This window comes from Ranitomeya variabilis, chromosome 1, assembly GCF_051348905.1.
Source record: "Ranitomeya variabilis isolate aRanVar5 chromosome 1, aRanVar5.hap1, whole genome shotgun sequence".
NCBI lineage: Eukaryota > Metazoa > Chordata > Amphibia > Anura > Dendrobatidae > Ranitomeya > Ranitomeya variabilis.
The window spans coordinates 1,028,195,165-1,028,212,874 of record NC_135232.1 but is presented as its reverse complement, the minus strand read 5'-3'; the positions used below and the strand labels follow the sequence as shown (position 1 = coordinate 1,028,212,874).

Here is a 17,710-nt window from a genome sequence, read left to right as displayed (position 1 = left end):
GCATGCTATAATCCTGGCCCAATATTGCCCCCTAGACCAGAAAACCCCTAAGGTAAGGCTTGTGCATCACAATATGTAACGAAAAATGAGAGTAATAGAGCAGTAACAGACTCATAGCGCTGACACTTAGAAAACTCAATGATACAATAACACAAAGTGCAATAATAATCATGGAGGGCATTTCCATTTCTCAGACAATCGTGCTATTTTCCGTTCCGTGGCTAATACAGGATAACACGGTGTCCTGATTTTATAGACTATTACGGTAATATTACTGGTCTCACAATTATGGAAGCCGCTGTCAAAGAATCTCTGACACAGACACGTCACCTATGGTTTTATAAGCTTTTTGGTAAGTTTTATTCATATATGTAATTTTCGGTGTTTCCCTGTCATAAACAGAAGTAAAAATTCCGTTAGCCAGAGCTTCATGCACCGAGAAAAAAGAAGATGCCCAAGAAGTGTAAAAATCCATCATCTGACTGACAGCGGTGACACCTGACGGCCGTAATGGGATCCGTATGGTTTGTGCCACGGCGTCCATTATTTTACAGGCCATCATAAAGCAGCAGCTGCACTGTTCGCACACGTTTCTGTGCGCATGTGAACACAGTCTGACATCTGGACGCATTGCTTGTTGAATTAAGACATTGTTAAAAAAGCATCAGCAGGAATGCCACAAAGCAAAGCAATGTGTGCCAATACCCAAAGGGTGAAGTCACAAGGAGATTTTACAGGCAGCTTTTGGTGCAATTTGTGTAAGCGAAGGACCTAGGGGGTTTGGTTGGAAATCGGCATTTGTAAATCCAGTGTTCAGGTTTGGTCACAGCGGGCGTATCTGATATACACCTTCAGGGCCGGACTGGGACTAAAATTCAGCCCTGGCATTTGCAGTTACACAGGCCCACTTGTCGCCTGGTGACTGTATAATATCTTTGTACACTTGTAGGCTACAAGAAGTGAGGGGAGTGTAACACGACTATATAACATATAATTACAGCTGTATCCAGCATTACATCTCAGTCCCCATAGAATGTAATACAGCACAGCCCCCATAGACTATAATACAGCACAGCCCCATAGAATGTAATGCTGCACAGCCCCCATAGAATGCAATACAGCACAGCCCCCATAGAATGTAATGCAGCACAGCCCCCATAGAATGTAATACAGCACAGCCCCCATAGAATGTAATGCAGCACAGCCCCCATAGAATGTAATGCAGCACAGCCCCCATAGAATGTAATGCAGCACAGCCCCCATAGAATGTAATGCAGCACAGCCCCCATAGAATGTAATGCAGCACAGCCCCATAGAATATAATGCCGCACAGCCCCATAGAATGTAATGCAGCACAGGCCCATGGAATGGAATGCAGCCAGCCCCATAGAATATAATGCAGCACAGGCCCATAGAATGGAATGCAGCCAGCCCCATAGAATATAATGCAGCCAGCCCCATAGAATGTAATGCAGGCAGCCCCCATAGAATGTAATGCAGGCAGGCAGCCCCCATAGAATGTAATGCAGGCAGGCAGCCCCCATAGAATGTAATGCAGGCAGGCAGCCCCCATAGAATGTAATGCAGGCAGGCAGCCCCCATAGAATGTAATGCAGGCAGGCAGCCCCCATAGAATGTAATGCAGGCAGGCAGCCCCCATAGAATGTAATGCAGGCAGGCAGCCCCCATAGAATGTAATGCAGGCAGGCAGCCCCCATAGAATGTAATGCAGGCAGGCAGCTCCCATAGAATGTAATGCAGGCAGGCAGCCCCCATAAAATGTAATGCAGGCAGGCAGCCCCCACTGAATGTAATGCAGGCAGGCAGCCCCCATAGAATGTAATGCAGGCAGGCAGCCCCCATAGAATGTAATGCAGGCAGCCCCATAGAATGTAATACAGGCAGGCAGCCCCCATAGAATGTTATGCAGGCAGGCAGCCCCCATAGAATGTAATGCAGGCAGGCAGCCCCCATAGAATGTAATGCAGGCAGGCAGCCCCCATAGAATGTAATGCAGGCAGGCAGCCCCCACTGAATGTAATGCAGGCAGGCAGCCCCCATAGAATGTAATGCAGGCAGGCAGCCCCCATAAAATGTAATGCAGGCAGGCAGCCCCCACTGAATGTAATGCAGGCAGGCAGCCCCCATAGAATGTAATGCAGGCAGGCAGCCCCCATAGAATGTAATGCAGGCAGGCAGCCCCCATAAAATGTAATGCAGGTAGGTAGGTAGGCAGGCAGGCAGGCAGCCCCCCCCCCAGCTCCACAATCCAGTCATCACTCATTGATAAAAAAAAAACAAACACTCTACTCACCTCTCTCCTCGTGCCCCGCGCTGCTCCTGGCTCCGGTCTCAGCAGATGCAGTCTGCCCGGCGCCCGGTCACACAGCAGGTGCGCGATGATATGACGTCATCGCGCACCCGCAGTGTCAGCGGCAGGCAGAGCGGGGAATGATGGGAGAGGGGGCGTCAGCAGACAGACGCTCTCTCCTCCATCATTGCATTCAACTGTACCGGCGTCTATGACGCCGGTATAGTTGAATGCGGGGCCGGGAGTGTGCCGCGACAGCGTGGGGAGTGTGCCGACAGCGGCACACTCGAGCGGCCCACTACTGCCACCGGCCCTTCTGGCATTTGCCAGAACTGCCCTATGGCCAGTCCGGCCCTGTACACCTTCCACAGCCGGTCCGCAGTGGGAATATCTGGAAATATCCTCCATCCGCAGTGTTGGGCAAATGAGTCTCTCAGGACATCCACAAAGCTGGCACTAGAATACGCAGGGAATGCTTCATGGAGAACATCATGGTGGGAAACCTGCAGAGTCGCCAAGCCGTGTGAACAAGCTCCTACACTTTATGGGCATGTGCCAATGCATGTGTATAATAATAATAATAATAATAATCGTTATTTATATAGCGCCAACATATTCCGCAGCGCTTTACAGTTTAGGAAACACCCAATTATTACATGTAACTATGTGAATGTGAATGAAGACAATAAGGTATTTCAGTGACTAATAAGCAATGATTTATGGCTGATCTCGCAGCCTGGCGCAGACATGTACTAACTGTGGTGATACTTGATACCTATCAGTCATTGCTCACACTGTGCATGGCTTCATTATATGTGGCAGAGATCTGACCCCAGGAGCAATGCCCACGCCAGGCAATGTCTGCTCAGAGATAACAGCAGCATGCTTGTACCCCTGCCACACCAGGAGCACAGGTGGCAGGGCTCAGCCCTCGGGCACTGGGCACACGGCGCTGTCACTTACCCAATGACCACCAGCTGAGTGTCAGGACCGAGATTGTGCGGCTGCTGCTGCCGGCGATGTGCCCCCTTCACTCTGCCGGAGCAGCGGGCAGCTGTGGGCATTGATACAGACTGGTCCCCGCCCGGGCACAATGGAAGGCAGCGCTCATGTCCCTCTATGTGATGTGATCGCCGTCAGCCAGCACAGGCAGCCACTCCCGGAGCCAGGGCTGCGGGGGGAAGGGGTTAATGCCGCCTGTGACTAGAGAGGCTGCTGGTCCTCTGGATCCCCCCTGTCAGGAAGGAGGTGGTTACCTGTGCTGAGGTTCTGTCAGGGCGCTCCGGCACCATCAGCAGTCCCCTCCTGCACCCAGCCGTCCGCACGGATCGGCCCAGAGCCAACATGGACGCAGGATGCAGCAGCGGATCCCACCCTCAGTCTGCGGATAATAGACTAGGCCGGGGTGACAGTGTCTGACAGATCGGAAGCATGCACTGCAGGGTGTGCACATGGGTCTACAGAGACACTGCAGGGTGTGCGCATGGGTCTACAGAGACACTGCAGGGTGTGCACATGGGTCTACAGAGACACTGCAGGGTGTGCACATGGGTCTACAGAGACACTGCAGGGTGTGCACATGGGTCTACATCTACACTGCAGGGTGTGCGCATGGGTCTACATATACACTGCAGGGTGTGCACATGGGTCTACAGAGACACTGCAGGGTGTGCACATGGGTCTACATATACACTGCAGGGTGTGCACATGGGTCTACAGAGACACTGCAGGGTGTGCACATGGGTCTACATATACACTGCAGGGTGTGCACATGGGTCTACAGAGACACTGCAGGGTGTGCGCATGGGTCTACAGAGACACTGCAGGGTGTGCGCATGGGTCTACAGAGACACTGCAGGGTGTGCACATGGGTCTACATCTACACTGCAGGGTGTGCGCATGGGTCTACATATACACTGCAGGGTGTGCACATGGGTCTACATCTACACTGCAGGGTGTGCACATGGGTCTACAGAGACACTGCAGGGTGTGCGCATGGGTCTACAGAGACACTGCAGGGTGTGCGCATGGGTCTACAGAGACACTGCAGGGTGTGCACATGGGTCTACAGAGACACTGCAGGGTGTGCGCATGGGTCTACAGAGACACTGCAGGGTGTGCGCATGGGTCTACAGAGACACTGCAGGGTGTGCACATGGGTCTACATCTACACTGCAGGGTGTGCGCATGGGTCTACATATACACTGCAGGGTGTGCACATGGGTCTACATCTACACTGCAGGGTGTGCACATGGGTCTACAGAGACACTGCAGGGTGTGCGCATGGGTCTACAGAGACACTGCAGGGTGTGCACATGGGTCTACATATACACTGCAGGGTGTGCACATGGGTCTACATATACACTGCAGGGTGTGCGCATGGGTCTACAGAGACACTGCAGGGTGTGCACATGGGTCTACATATACACTGCAGGGTGTGCACATGGGTCTACAGAGACACTGCAGGGTGTGCGCATGGGTCTACAGAGACACTGCAGGGTGTGCGCATGGGTCTACATCTACACTGCAGGGTGTGCACATGGGTCTACAGAGACACTGCAGGGTGTGCACATGGGTCTACATCTACACTGCAGGGTGTGCACATGGGTCTACAGAGACACTGCAGGGTGTGCACATGGGTCTACATATACACTGCAGGGTGTGCACATGGGTCTACAGAGACACTGCAGGGTGTGCACATGGGTCTACAGAGACACTGCAGGGTGTGCACATGGGTCTACAGAGACACTGCAGGGTGTGCACATGGGTCTACAGAGACACTGCAGGGTGTGCACATGGGTCTACAGAGACACTGCAGGGTGTGCACATGGGTCTACAGAGACACTGCAGGGTGTGCACATGGGTCTACAGAGACACTGCAGGGTGTGCACATGGGTCTACAGAGACACTGCAGGGTGTGCACATGGGTCTACAGAGACACTGCAGGGTGTGCACATGGGTCTACAGAGACACTGCAGGGTGTGCACATGGGTCTACAGAGACACTGCAGGGTGTGCGCATGGGTCTACAGAGACACCGCAGGGTGTGCACATGGGTCTACATCTACACTGCAGGGTGTGCACATGGGTCTACAGATACACTGCAGGGTGTGCACATGGGTCTACAGAGACACTGCAGGGTGTGCACATGGGTCTACAGAGACACCGCAGGGTGTGCACATGGGTCTACAGAGACACTGCAGGGTGTGCGCATGGGTCTACATCTACACTGCAGGGTGTGCACATGGGTCTACATCTACACTGCAGGGTGTGCACATGGGTCTACATCTACACTGCAGGGTGTGCGCATGGGTCTACAGAGACACTGCAGGGTGTGCACATGGGTCTACAGAGACACTGCAGGGTGTGCACATGGGTCTACAGAGACACTGCAGGGTGTGCACATGGGTCTACATCTACACTGCAGGGTGTGCACATGGGTCTACAGAGACACTGCAGGGTGTGCACATGGGTCTACAGAGACACTGCAGGGTGTGCACATGGGTCTACAGAGACACTGCAGGGTGTGCACATGGGTCTACATCTACACTGCAGGGTGTGCGCATGGGTCTACATCTACACTGCAGGGTGTGCACATGGGTCTACAGAGACACTGCAGGGTGTGCACATGGGTCTACATCTACACTGCAGGGTGTGCACATGGGTCTACAGCGACACTGCAGGGTGTGCACATGGGTCTACAGAGACACTGCAGGGTGTGCACATGGGTCTACAGAGACACTGCAGGGTGTGCACATGGGTCTACATCTACACTGCAGGGTGTGCGCATGGGTCTACATCTACACTGCAGGGTGTGCACATGGGTCTACAGAGACACTGCAGGGTGTGCACATGGGTCTACAGAGACACTGCAGGGTGTGCACATGGGTCTACAGAGACACTGCAGGGTGTGCGCATGGGTCTACAGAGACACTGCAGGGTGTGCGCATGGGTCTACAGAGACACTGCAGGGTGTGCACATGGGTCTACAGAGACACTGCAGGGTGTGCGCATGGGTCTACATCTACACTGCAGGGTGTGCGCATGGGTCTACATCTACACTGCAGGGTGTGCACATGGGTCTACATCTACACTGCAGGGTGTGCGCATGGGTCTACAGAGACACTGCAGGGTGTGCGCATGGGTCTACAGAGACACTGCAGGGTGTGCGCATGGGTCTACAGAGACACTGCAGGGTGTGCGCATGGGTCTACAGAGACACTGCAGGGTGTGCACATGGGTCTACAGAGACACTGCAGGGTGTGCACATGGGTCTACAGAGACACTGCAGGGTGTGCACATGGGTCTACATATACACTGCAGGGTGTGCACATGGGTCTACAGAGACACTGCAGGGTGTGCACATGGGTCTACATATACACTGCAGGGTGTGCACATGGGTCTACAGATACACTGCAGGGTGTGCACATGGGTCTACATATACACTGCAGGGTGTGCACATGGGTCTACATCTACACTGCAGGGTGTGCGCATGGGTCTACAGAGACACTGCAGGGTGTGCGCATGGGTCTACAGAGACACTGCAGGGTGTGCGCATGGGTCTACATCTACACTGCAGGGTGTGCGCATGGGTCTACATCTACACTGCAGGGTGTGCGCATGGGTCTACAGAGACACTGCAGGGTGTGCGCATGGGTCTACATCTACACTGCAGGGTGTGCGCATGGGTCTACATCTACACTGCAGGGTGTGCGCATGGGTCTACAGAGACACTGCAGGGTGTGCGCATGGGTCTACATCTACACTGCAGGGTGTGCGCATGGGTCTACATCTACACTGCAGGGTGTGCACATGGGTCTACAGAGACACTGCAGGGTGTGCACATGGGTCTACAGAGACACTGCAGGGTGTGCACATGGGTCTACAGAGACACTGCAGGGTGTGCACATGGGTCTACAGAGACACTGCAGGGTGTGCACATGGGTCTACAGAGACACTGCAGGGTGTGCGCATGGGTCTACATCTACACTGCAGGGTGTGCGCATGGGTCTACAGAGACACTGCAGGGTGTGCGCATGGGTCTACAGAGACACTGCAGGGTGTGCGCATGGGTCTACATCTACACTGCAGGGTGTGCGCATGGGTCTACATCTACACTGCAGGGTGTGCACATGGGTCTACATCTACACTGCAGGGTGTGCGCATGGGTCTACATCTACACTGCAGGGTGTGCGCATGGGTCTACAGAGACACTGCAGGGTGTGCACATGGGTCTACAGATACACTGCAGGGTGTGCACATGGGTCTACAGAGACACTGCAGGGTGTGCGCATGGGTCTACAGAGACACTGCAGGGTGTGCGCATGGATCTACAGAGACACTGCAGGGTGTGCGCATGGGTCTACAGAGACACTGCAGGGTGTGCGCATGGGTCTACAGAGACACTGCAGGGTGTGCGCATGGGTCTACAGAGACACTGCAGGGTGTGCACATGGGTCTACAGAGACACTGCAGGGTGTGCACATGGGTCTACAGAGACACTGCAGGGTGTGCGCATGGGTCTACATCTACACTGCAGGGTGTGCGCATGGGTCTACATCTACACTGCAGGGTGTGCACATGGGTCTACATCTACACTGCAGGGTGTGCGCATGGGTCTACAGAGACACTGCAGGGTGTGCGCATGGGTCTACAGAGACACTGCAGGGTGTGCGCATGGGTCTACAGAGACACTGCAGGGTGTGCGCATGGGTCTACAGAGACACTGCAGGGTGTGCACATGGGTCTACAGAGACACTGCAGGGTGTGCACATGGGTCTACACAGACACTGCAGGGTGTGCACATGGGTCTACATCTACACTGCAGGGTGTGCACATGGGTCTACAGAGACACTGCAGGGTGTGCACATGGGTCTACATCTACACTGCAGGGTGTGCACATGGGTCTACATCTACACTGCAGGGTGTGCACATGGGTCTACAGCGACACTGCAGGGTGTGCACATGGGTCTACAGAGACACTGCAGGGTGTGCGCATGGGTCTACAGAGACACTGCAGGGTGTGCGCATGGGTCTACAGAGACACTGCAGGGTGTGCGCATGGGTCTACAGAGACACTGCAGGGTGTGCACATGGGTCTACAGATACACTGCAGGGTGTGCGCATGGGTCTACAGAGACACATGCTGCGATTGTCAGCGTATCTCGGCCGAGAACAAATCGGATTACACACGGACCAGCAGTGTGACTTGCGAGAAATACGCAGCGGTGTTCTATAGAAAAGCCGGTAATTCAATTGCCGGCTTTTTCTTTCTCCTTCACAAACCCGACAGGATATGAGACATGGTTTACATACAGTAAACCATCTCATATCCCCTTTTTTTTGCATATTCCACACTACTAATGTTAGTAGTGTGTATGTGCAAAATTTGGGCGCTGTAGCTTGTAAAATAAAGGGTTAAATCGTGGAAAAAATTGGCGTGAGCTCCTGCGCAATTTTCTTCGCCAGAGTGGTAAAGCCAGTGACTGAGGACAGATAATAATAGCCTAGAGAGGGTCCATGGTTATTGGCCCCCCCTGACTAAAAACATCTGCCCCCAGCCACCCCAGAAAAGGCACATCTGGAAGATGCGCCTATTCTGGCACTTGGCCTCTCTCTTCCCATTCCCGTGTAGCAGTGGGATATGGGGTAATGAAGGGTTAATGTCACCTTGCTATTGTAAGGTGACATTAAGCCAGATTAATAATGGAGAGGCGTCAATAAGACACCTATCCATTATTAATCCAATAGTACGAAATGGTTAATAAAACACACACACATTATTTAAAAGTATTTTAATGAAATAAAGACACAGGGTGTTTTAAAATTTTATTATACTGGTAATCCACCTGAAGACCCTTGTCACCTGAAACAAAGTTAAACAAAACAAACAACAATATTCCATACCTTCCGTCGTTCCATCAGTCCCACGATGTAAATCCATCTGAAGGGGTTAAATCATTTTACAGCCAGGAGCTGTGCTAATGTTAGCCCCCCCCCCCCCCCCGCGTAAACCTGAAAGAAATATAGCGGGGGGTCTCATGCCCTCATGGACCCTGTCATTTAATATGGCTTTCTGTCAGAAGAAAGGTCAAACAAAGGTCAGGTCAGTCATCTCTGAAAGTGTGAAACTGGTTTTATCCAGTTTTTTCTGGTATGTTTGGTGCCTATTGTAACGGTTTTCTATTGGCCGTTAGCAGCTTTGCCGCTCTTTTTTTTTTTAATATATAAACACCTGTTTTGTGGTATCTGGTCATTCTGTCAGCGGAAGAAGATAAAGAAGACACATACCCCAGGATGGAGAATCTCCTGCAACAGCTCCTGACTAGAGCCGACGGCGAGGATGGAGCGGACTGGCTGAGGCAGTGCCTGGCTATGAAACCTATCTTAGCGCCTGCCGATGCTGTCCCTCATCCTCCAGAAGATACCCTTTGGTCGCCGTGTCAAGCCTCTCCGGTCCTGCCGACACCCACCGCTTCAGGGAGGCGCAGGAGGCAAAGGACCCCATACTCTCCGAAGTCGCTGTCTGCTTCCAGCCGCAGTGTCCAAGAAGGAAGAAGGAAGTCACGGCGCCGCCCTCCTCAGAAGTCTCGCAGCCCAGCGCGAGACTTCCACTGCCAGCGTCATGACAGAGCGCCGACCGCTTCATCTGAAGTGGCCGGGATGCCTTCAACACACCGCAGCCGTAAAAGCGCTGCGGTGTCATTGGATTCTACAACAGCGGTGGCTTCTGCAGCTGCGGTCCAGACCACCGGTTCAGAAGGACCCCCTGTCGTCACACTCAGAAGAGGATGAAGAAACGCCGCTTACAGCAGCTTCCCATATGAGCTTGCCCAACATGGAGGGCTCGAGCTCCAGCTGCTGTATGGAGCAGAGAAACGACCAGCATTCATCGAGGGGTGAGACTTTCAATGTTCCTTTGTCTGTTCCACACTCACATTTAAAAGACATCATAAAGAAAGTGTTAGCTGAAACTTTAAGAGAAGCTATTCCCCCCCCCCCCCCCCCCGGCTGTCACATCAGCTGTCACATCAGCTGTCACATCAGCTGTCACATCAGCTGTCACATCAGCTGTACACAGTGCTGCAATTTCTGACATTTCATCAGCTAACGATCCATGTCTCTATCATTTGCCCTGTTGATAACATGGCAAATTGGATTAAGGTCAGACCTATGGGACAGGGCCCATTATTCATTCATAGAGATTTTTCTCCGGTTACTGTCTTTCAATTTAATTTTGTCCTAAAGAAATGTTTAAGCTTTTTGGGTAAAAAACACCTTAAAATCACATCTCATTCGTTTAGAATCAGAGCAGCTACAGAGGCCTCTAGGGCCGGGCTTTCCGATTCAGGGATAAAGGAATTGGGAAGATGGAACTCCAAAGGCCGGCCTCACACTCAGCGTATAAAATTACGGTCCGTTTTTTACGGCCGTAATACGCCTCAAGCTTCGAAATACGGTGATCCGTACGAACTCCGTAGGCAAGGTGTGGTGGCGTATTTTGCGCAGGTAATGTTGCGTATGTAATCCGTATGTCCACCGTATTGCGTTTTTTTCACGCAACTTGACAAAATGGACAATTAACGGTTTTTGAGGCTGAACTTGATTTAAATTACCATCATCAACCCTATTTAAGGCCCCTACAACAGGTGTCTCCCTCCCATATGGTCATTTTGTGGTTTGCCATCTGTTGGAGTGTTGGGTTAACATTTGTACCATGTCTGACCACCTGCAGTTCACCCCAACACAGCGGGTTTTGTTTAACTGGGTCTTGTCGCGTCGGTTTGGCCAGCCATACCCTGTGATTGTGGATCCGCGAAGGAGGAGCAGAAGAATGTGGGTGCATCCTCTGTTGACCCAACGCCTCACTAAAGGCCATTTTCATCGGCTATATACAGCTCTGCGGGCACATCCAGAAAAGTTCTATCTCTACTGCCGCATGACAATCCAAACATTTGACAGATTGTTGGAGATATTACGCCCAGGAATAACATTTCAGGACACAATGATGCGCAAAGCCATCTCCGCCGAGGAACGTCTTCTCCTTACATTACGGTATGTATTCTACATCCTCACATACCTTTTGTTGTATTTATGGGTTTCCTTTATTTTTGACCCAGAATATGTGTACATTAGGTCACAAGCAGATGTGACAAAGATCATAAAATATTTTAGTTAAGCTCCCTTTGTAATTTTGGTTTGTCCCAGCATTGTTTGGGATTTTTTTATGAGAAATGTTTTGTGTGCACTCTTGACCCATATGTAATTTTTTGGTATGTGTTTCTCTTTCAGATTCCTGGCCACTGGATTGTCATTTGCGGGACTCCACCTGGAGTTTTTGATTGGCCAATCAACCATTTCTGGCATTGTGCGTTTAACATGTCGGCAAATATGGGATAGACTCAAGGACCTTGTGATGCCTGAGCCAAAACAGGCTGATTGGCTCAAAATAGCCCATGGGTTCCAGGTGAATTGTGACTTCCCAAACTGCATTGGAGCGGTGGATGGGAAACATATCCGGGTACGTAAGCCGCCGAACTCGGGCTCCCAATTCTACAACTATAAGCAGTTTTTCTCTGTAGTACTGTTAGCTGTAGTTGACAGTAACTACAGGTTTATAATTGTAGACATTGGGGCCTATGGCCGAACTGGAGACTCTAGGGTATTCAATTCGTCTATAATGGGTCGGCGGCTACGTGACAACCAGTTACATCTCCCACCACCACAACCACTCCCAGGCTCCACTGCAGAACCAATGCCTTTTTTTTTGGTGGGTGATGAGGCGTTCCAACTGACCAGACACCTCATGAGGCCTTATCCCCGGCGCAACCTGGACCACCGTCGGAGGATATTTAATTTGCGCCTTTCTAGGGCGCGGAGACTGGTTGAGTGTGCATTTGGTATTCTGGTGGCAAAATGGCGTGTCCTCCAGACTGCCATACAGCTCAGTGAGGCTACCGTCACTGAAGTTATCAAAGCATCAGTCATTTTGCACAACTTTACCCGCATACATGATTGCTTTGCAGATGGTAATGATGAACACATGTTGCGTAGTGTAATTAGGCCAACACCACATGGCCCTCCTCCGCGCCGTCCCCTTTCTGGAGTCAAAGTTAGGGATGTTTTGACAAATTATTTTGTATCTCCTCAGGGTTCTACTCCCTGGCAAGATTATGCTGTTTCTCAGTTGTAATTTTCTTATTTTCTTGATGTCTTTGTGAAATATAATTTTTTATGCCCCAGAAAAAGTACTGTGTGTGTTGTGTTTCCTTATTGACCCTATGTTTATGTTTCTAGAATATGTGTGTGATGCAATAATGATTTTGACCAAAACATCATTTAGCTTTTTCAAAAACATTTTACTTAAAGAACCAGCCTTTTTTGGTTTCCCTGTTAACATATTTTTTTCATATGTTAGTTTTCCTTTTTTAGGGTGAAGTTTAAAACCAGAAAAAACAGAAAAGGTTAAATGGTGCCAAAAATAACACAAAACCATGGTAGGCAGCTCACAAATATAAAGATTAGGCCACAAAACAACAATACATTACAAATCCCTGTAAGTTGGCGGGGGAGATGGTGCCTGCTCTGGGTCCTGGTCAGGGGGCCTTTGTTGGGCCAATGTGACTTCATCCTGTGAGGATGCACTGGCTTGTGGCACAGAATACTGGCCTTGTCCATATTGGCCAGTTGGGTGGTGTCCATAAGCCAATTGTCTCTGTGCCTCATGCTGACGGACATATTGGCTTGCATCATACCCAAGCCCAAAATGGCCATGTTGTCCAAACCCAGGTTGGGACCAGCCTACATCACTGGGTCTGGAAAAGTTGCCATATTGGGATTGGGGGTTGTAGGCTGCCATTTGGTAGACTGATGGCCTTTGTATATTTGGTGGTGGGAGGGGTTGAGGTGGAGGCATACGTGGAGGAGGTGCTGCAAATCCTGATTGATCTTGCTCCTGTTGAGGGAATTGAAGGCGCAAGAGGTTGGTTTGGGAAAGCTGCCTTCGCTCAAGATATTCAAACACCTCATAGGGGTTATTTGGAGCTGTGCTTAAATCAATCAGGATTTGCATACACCCTCTCACACGTAGCCTCACCTCACGGGGAAGGGGTCTAAGGTAACGGGCAAGGCTGCGGGCAAAGGCCTCCTCTCCATCATCCGTTGCTGCCCTGGCCAAATAATTGAGGACCCCAGCGTCAACATCATTTCTTGTTGCTTGCAGCTCTCTCCTTCGGCGGGCTCTCCGTAAAGGCCCAGCTGCCTGTGGGGATGACACCAGTGGGTGTGGAGGGCTGCTGCTCTGGGCATGTTCCTCAGGCCTTTCAGCATCATGTGGTGCTGAGGGTGGTGGTGCTGCTGCATCTTCCTCACTTGCTGCTGCCTGCTGTGATGATGATGCTGATGGGTCCTCAAGGATGGATGCTGAAGCTTGGAAAGATGGGCCTGCCACCTCTTCATCAACACTTACAGGATCGATCAGAGCCTCCGATTCCGACCCGGTCTCCCTCTCTGTGAGGTTAGACTGTGTTCTGTTAATAAAAAGCCAAAAAAAAAGGGATTAGTTTTTGCCCATTGTTTAATTACACATCTGTGAGCTATATTGTGTCAAAAAACATACACACAACCTCATATCAGACCAACATCTACTCCACTCTTATCTCAAATTCACACATGAATATACCAGATTTTTCTGTGGGATCACACCAAAGGTTAACAACACTATCACAACACATCATAATGTGGCCTAACATTTCAAGCTCAAACAAAAACAGGAAGACCCACATCTTCAAACAATCACAGAACATCCAGTAACAAACCAACTAACAAACCACTGCATGAACATTTCTAATCTCGCCTACTACCTTCTCATCCATCCCTTGTAGTAGGTAGTGATGTTTGGCGGGCAGAGTCCTCTCTCATCCAGGATCCTTTTTGAATTTAGCCTTGTTTACATTATATTTTGCACTATATTTACACATCCTTACATGTAATTGGCAATGTAAGAACCGTAAAAATAACAAGATAAGATTGATTATCAATCAAAATGTGTGGAGAGGTTATTACTTACTGCCTCAGATTCATACTGACATCCAAAAATGAAAGACGGTCATAGTAGATATATTTCCGCTTCTTGAGTGGGGCTGATGACCCACTTCTTGCCCGCTGCTGTCTTTCACGCCGGTATTGGTCCCGGATGCTGCGCCATCGTGTCATTACATCATCCACTGCAATTACATGTTCAAAAATATTGAGCAAGATCAGTAGGAACATAGCTTCTTACAGTTGTCATTGTTTTTGTTTTTTTGTTTGTTTTTTTGGGGGGGGGTTTCTTGCACCATTATTTACATGGTGCAGCAGATGTGAAAGGGGTTACATGCAGTGGTCTATATATCGGTCACAGTTGGAAACTTTACAGTCACAGACTGGGAGGGGAGAGAACCCTGTTCTTGCAAACATACATTAGGTCGGATTGTGAATGTGAAATAAAAATGCCTTCTGCAAGAATTAGCCTAATGTGACAATTTAGGACAAATAAAGACAAGGGGCAACACCCCTCTGGGCGAGGTATGAGTACCAAGAAATATTTATCCGCGCAACATCAAGATTACCTATGTACATAAACACTTGGCCTTGTTAATCAGCTTTGGGATTTGACAAAATGGACATAAATGACACAGATATCTAAAAATGATTCTTCAAGTCATCATGTAGGGAAAGCATCTTGTAAAGTCAAATCTGGGGAATACATGAGTGTACTTACTTAGTCTTGTCTGGTCCGCACGTGGCCGTTGGGCATAATCAGGGAATAGGAGGCCACAGATGGCCCTCCAAGCTGCCTCTTTCCTGGCCCGGTTGGAGTAGTTTGGATCCCGCTGGTCCCATATTTCTGGCCTTTCTTGGACCAGGATGAGGAGCATGTCCACATTAATTAGACTGGCCATGATGCATGCAACTCTGTGGAGGCGAGCCCCAGACTTCCGGGATGTCTGTGTGGCGTTTTCAGCTAATTAGCATGTCTGGGATTCATGATTGAGAGCTTGGCTCAATTCCTTGCACCTGGCGTTGGCTGGCGTATTTCTCGCAAGTCACACTGCTGGTCCGTGTGTAATCCGTATTTTTCACGCACCCATAGACTTTCATTGGCGATTTTTTTGCGCAACACGGTGACAAACGCAGCATGCTGCGATTTTCTACGGCCGTACAAGACCGTATATTACGGATCCGTAAAATACGGCAGATAGGAGCTGGGACATAGGGAATCATTGGGCCATGTTTAATGCGTATTTTACGGACGTAGTTTATGCGCTCATACGTCCGTAAAACTCGCTAGTGTGAGGCCGGCCTTAATTGTTGGTTTTCTTTCAGGTCCGCTAGTCATTTGGATAGTCGGACATTCTTTTATCTTCTGGGCCAGGAAGAGGGCCAGCCAACGATCTTATACTGAAAATTTATCCTTTAATCCTTCTGATATTCAGGTCTGGTGGCATGGAGTTCGCGGCTTGAAATGGCATTGCCTGGTTGCTGAAGTGAAGAAATGGCTAATTAAATTTCCTTCCCCTGATTTCATTATATTTCATGTAGCTGGGAATGATCTCGGAAAAATCAGGACTCTTGACTTATTATCGGCCATTCGATCCGATATTATTTATCTTAAGCAAATTCAGCCTGATTCAAACTTCGTTTTTTCAAGATTATTCCCAGACTTTTGTGGCACGACAATCAATTTTCTTTTTTAGATAAAATCCGGAGAAGGGTCAATAAATCCATGGAAAAATTTTTTCTTTTAATTTCAGGGTTTTCATTCTGGCATTTGGATTTGGAGGTTTTTTTTTACCGGGCCTTTATAGGCCTGATTTGGCTCATTTATCTGATATTGGCCTTGATATTTTTAATTTGGACTTACAATCTATCATTGAAAAATGGCTGTGTGGTTTGGGGGGGGCCATGTCTCGCTGAGTCATGGCCTTGTGGGAAAATCACCCATGTCTGGGTGGATTGGTTTATTGGAAAAGTTTGGTACTTTGGTTTTATAATTTATGGAGTTTATTTATTGGTGATTAATTAATTTATGTAACCCTAAATAAACTACACGGCCATTTTTATCCACAATTAAAGCGTTTTGTGTTTTTATTGTATGAATGGGTTCTATGAGGCCATGTTAGCCCCCCCGCGTAAACCTGAAAGAAATGTAGCGGGGGTCTCATGGCCTCATGGACCCTGTCATTTAATATGGCTTTCTGTCAGAAGAAAGGTCAAACAAAGGTCAGGTCAGTCATCTCTGAAAGTGTGACACTGGTTTTATCCAGTTTTTTCTGGTATGTTTGGTGCCTATTGTAACGGTTTTCTATTGGCTGTTAGCAGCTTTGCCGCTCTTTTTTTGAATATATAAACACCTGTTTTGTGGTATCTGGTCATTCTGTCAGCGGAAGAAGATAAAGAAGACCCCACCCTCCCTCCCCTGAATTCTTGTAATTTTACTGTCGTGTAGTTTACTTGTGGGAAAATCACCCATGTCTGGGTGGATTGGTTTATTGGAAAAGTTTGGTACTTTGGTTTTATAATTTATGGAGTTTATTTATTGGTGATTAATTAATTTATGTAACCCTAAATAAACTACACGGCCATTTTTATCCACAATTAAAGCGTTTTGTGTTTTTATTGTATGAATGGGTTCTATGAGGCCATGCACCCGCTCCTGTCTGTAAAATGTTGTGAATGAATGGAGTGCAGGGGAATGTCCTGTAGTTACCTTGATTCGCGGTGATGCGCCCCCTGCTGGATGTCATCATATGAACTCGAGCGTGGGAAAAAAAAAAATGAAGGTAGCACCACCAGCTTTACCAGATATCGGGCATCAATCATGCTTGGTGTTTGCCAGGAATTCGCCTTCGGATGTCGGGTGCTTGCATGGAAAAAACAATATTACCATCCACGAGTAAGAACAAAGAAGTGTGCAGGTACCGACAACGGCCGTTTCGCACCCTTGGAAGCGCTGTGACAGGCGCGAAATGGCCGTCATCGGTACCTGCACACTTCTTTGTATTGCACACCCCCGAGCCGTGAAGGCTTTTTATCATGATTGAATAAAGGAACCACACAACTTCAAGGATCGGTGAGTGCTGCTGCATTTTTTCTTACTCGTGGATGGTAATATTGTTTTTATCATGATTGAATAAAGGAACCACACAACTTCAGGCCGGTTTCACACGTCAGTGGCTCCGGTACAAGTAGTGACAGTTTTCTCATGTACCGGAGACACTGACACGCGTAGACCCATTCAAATGAATGGGTCTATGCACATGCCTGCGTGTTTTCACGGACCGTGTGTCCGTGTGCAAAACACGGAGACATGCCCGTTTGTCTCCGGCGGCACAGTCCGCAAAGCGTCCCGCACACGTGC

The 17,710-nt window shown here is 49.3% G+C and overlaps 2 protein-coding genes across 3 annotated transcripts in view; both read right to left on the bottom strand.

Moving 5' to 3' along the window:
- The window catches only part of FAM149A (family with sequence similarity 149 member A), a 74,635-nt gene extending 70,952 nt beyond the window's left edge, over positions 1–3,683 (bottom strand). Inside the window, exon 1 of one of the 2 annotated variants that reach the window (XM_077279633.1) lies at positions 3,275–3,683. In XM_077279633.1, coding sequence (XP_077135748.1) covers positions 3,275–3,375 — 101 coding nt within the window. In that variant the 5' untranslated portion in view covers positions 3,376–3,683. The remainder of the gene's footprint in view (positions 1–3,274) is intronic. The other variant, XM_077279634.1, reaches the window with a different exon arrangement.
- A 9,032-nt stretch (positions 3,684–12,715) lies between these two features.
- LOC143793048 (uncharacterized) lies at positions 12,716–14,629 on the bottom strand. Its single transcript, XM_077279635.1, has 2 exons — positions 14,378–14,629; positions 12,716–13,838 (listed from the first exon to the last, which is right to left on the bottom strand). The coding sequence occupies exons 1-2, from the start codon at positions 14,578–14,580 to the stop codon at positions 12,854–12,856; spliced, it is 1,188 nt and encodes a 395-aa protein (XP_077135750.1). The 5' UTR covers positions 14,581–14,629; the 3' UTR covers positions 12,716–12,853.
- Between the last annotated feature and the right edge of the window lie 3,081 nt (positions 14,630–17,710).

What these genes read in the sequence shown, in the direction of transcription:
- LOC143793048 (XM_077279635.1), bottom strand. Translation starts at nt 14,580, where the DNA reads ATGTTCCTACTGATCTTGCTCAATATTTTTGAACATGTAATTGCAGTG. An exon ending in GTCAGTATGAATCTGAGGCA is followed by an intron (nt 13,839 to 14,377) that starts GTAAGTAATAAC and finishes TTTTATTAACAG; the next exon opens with AACACAGTCTAACCTCACAG.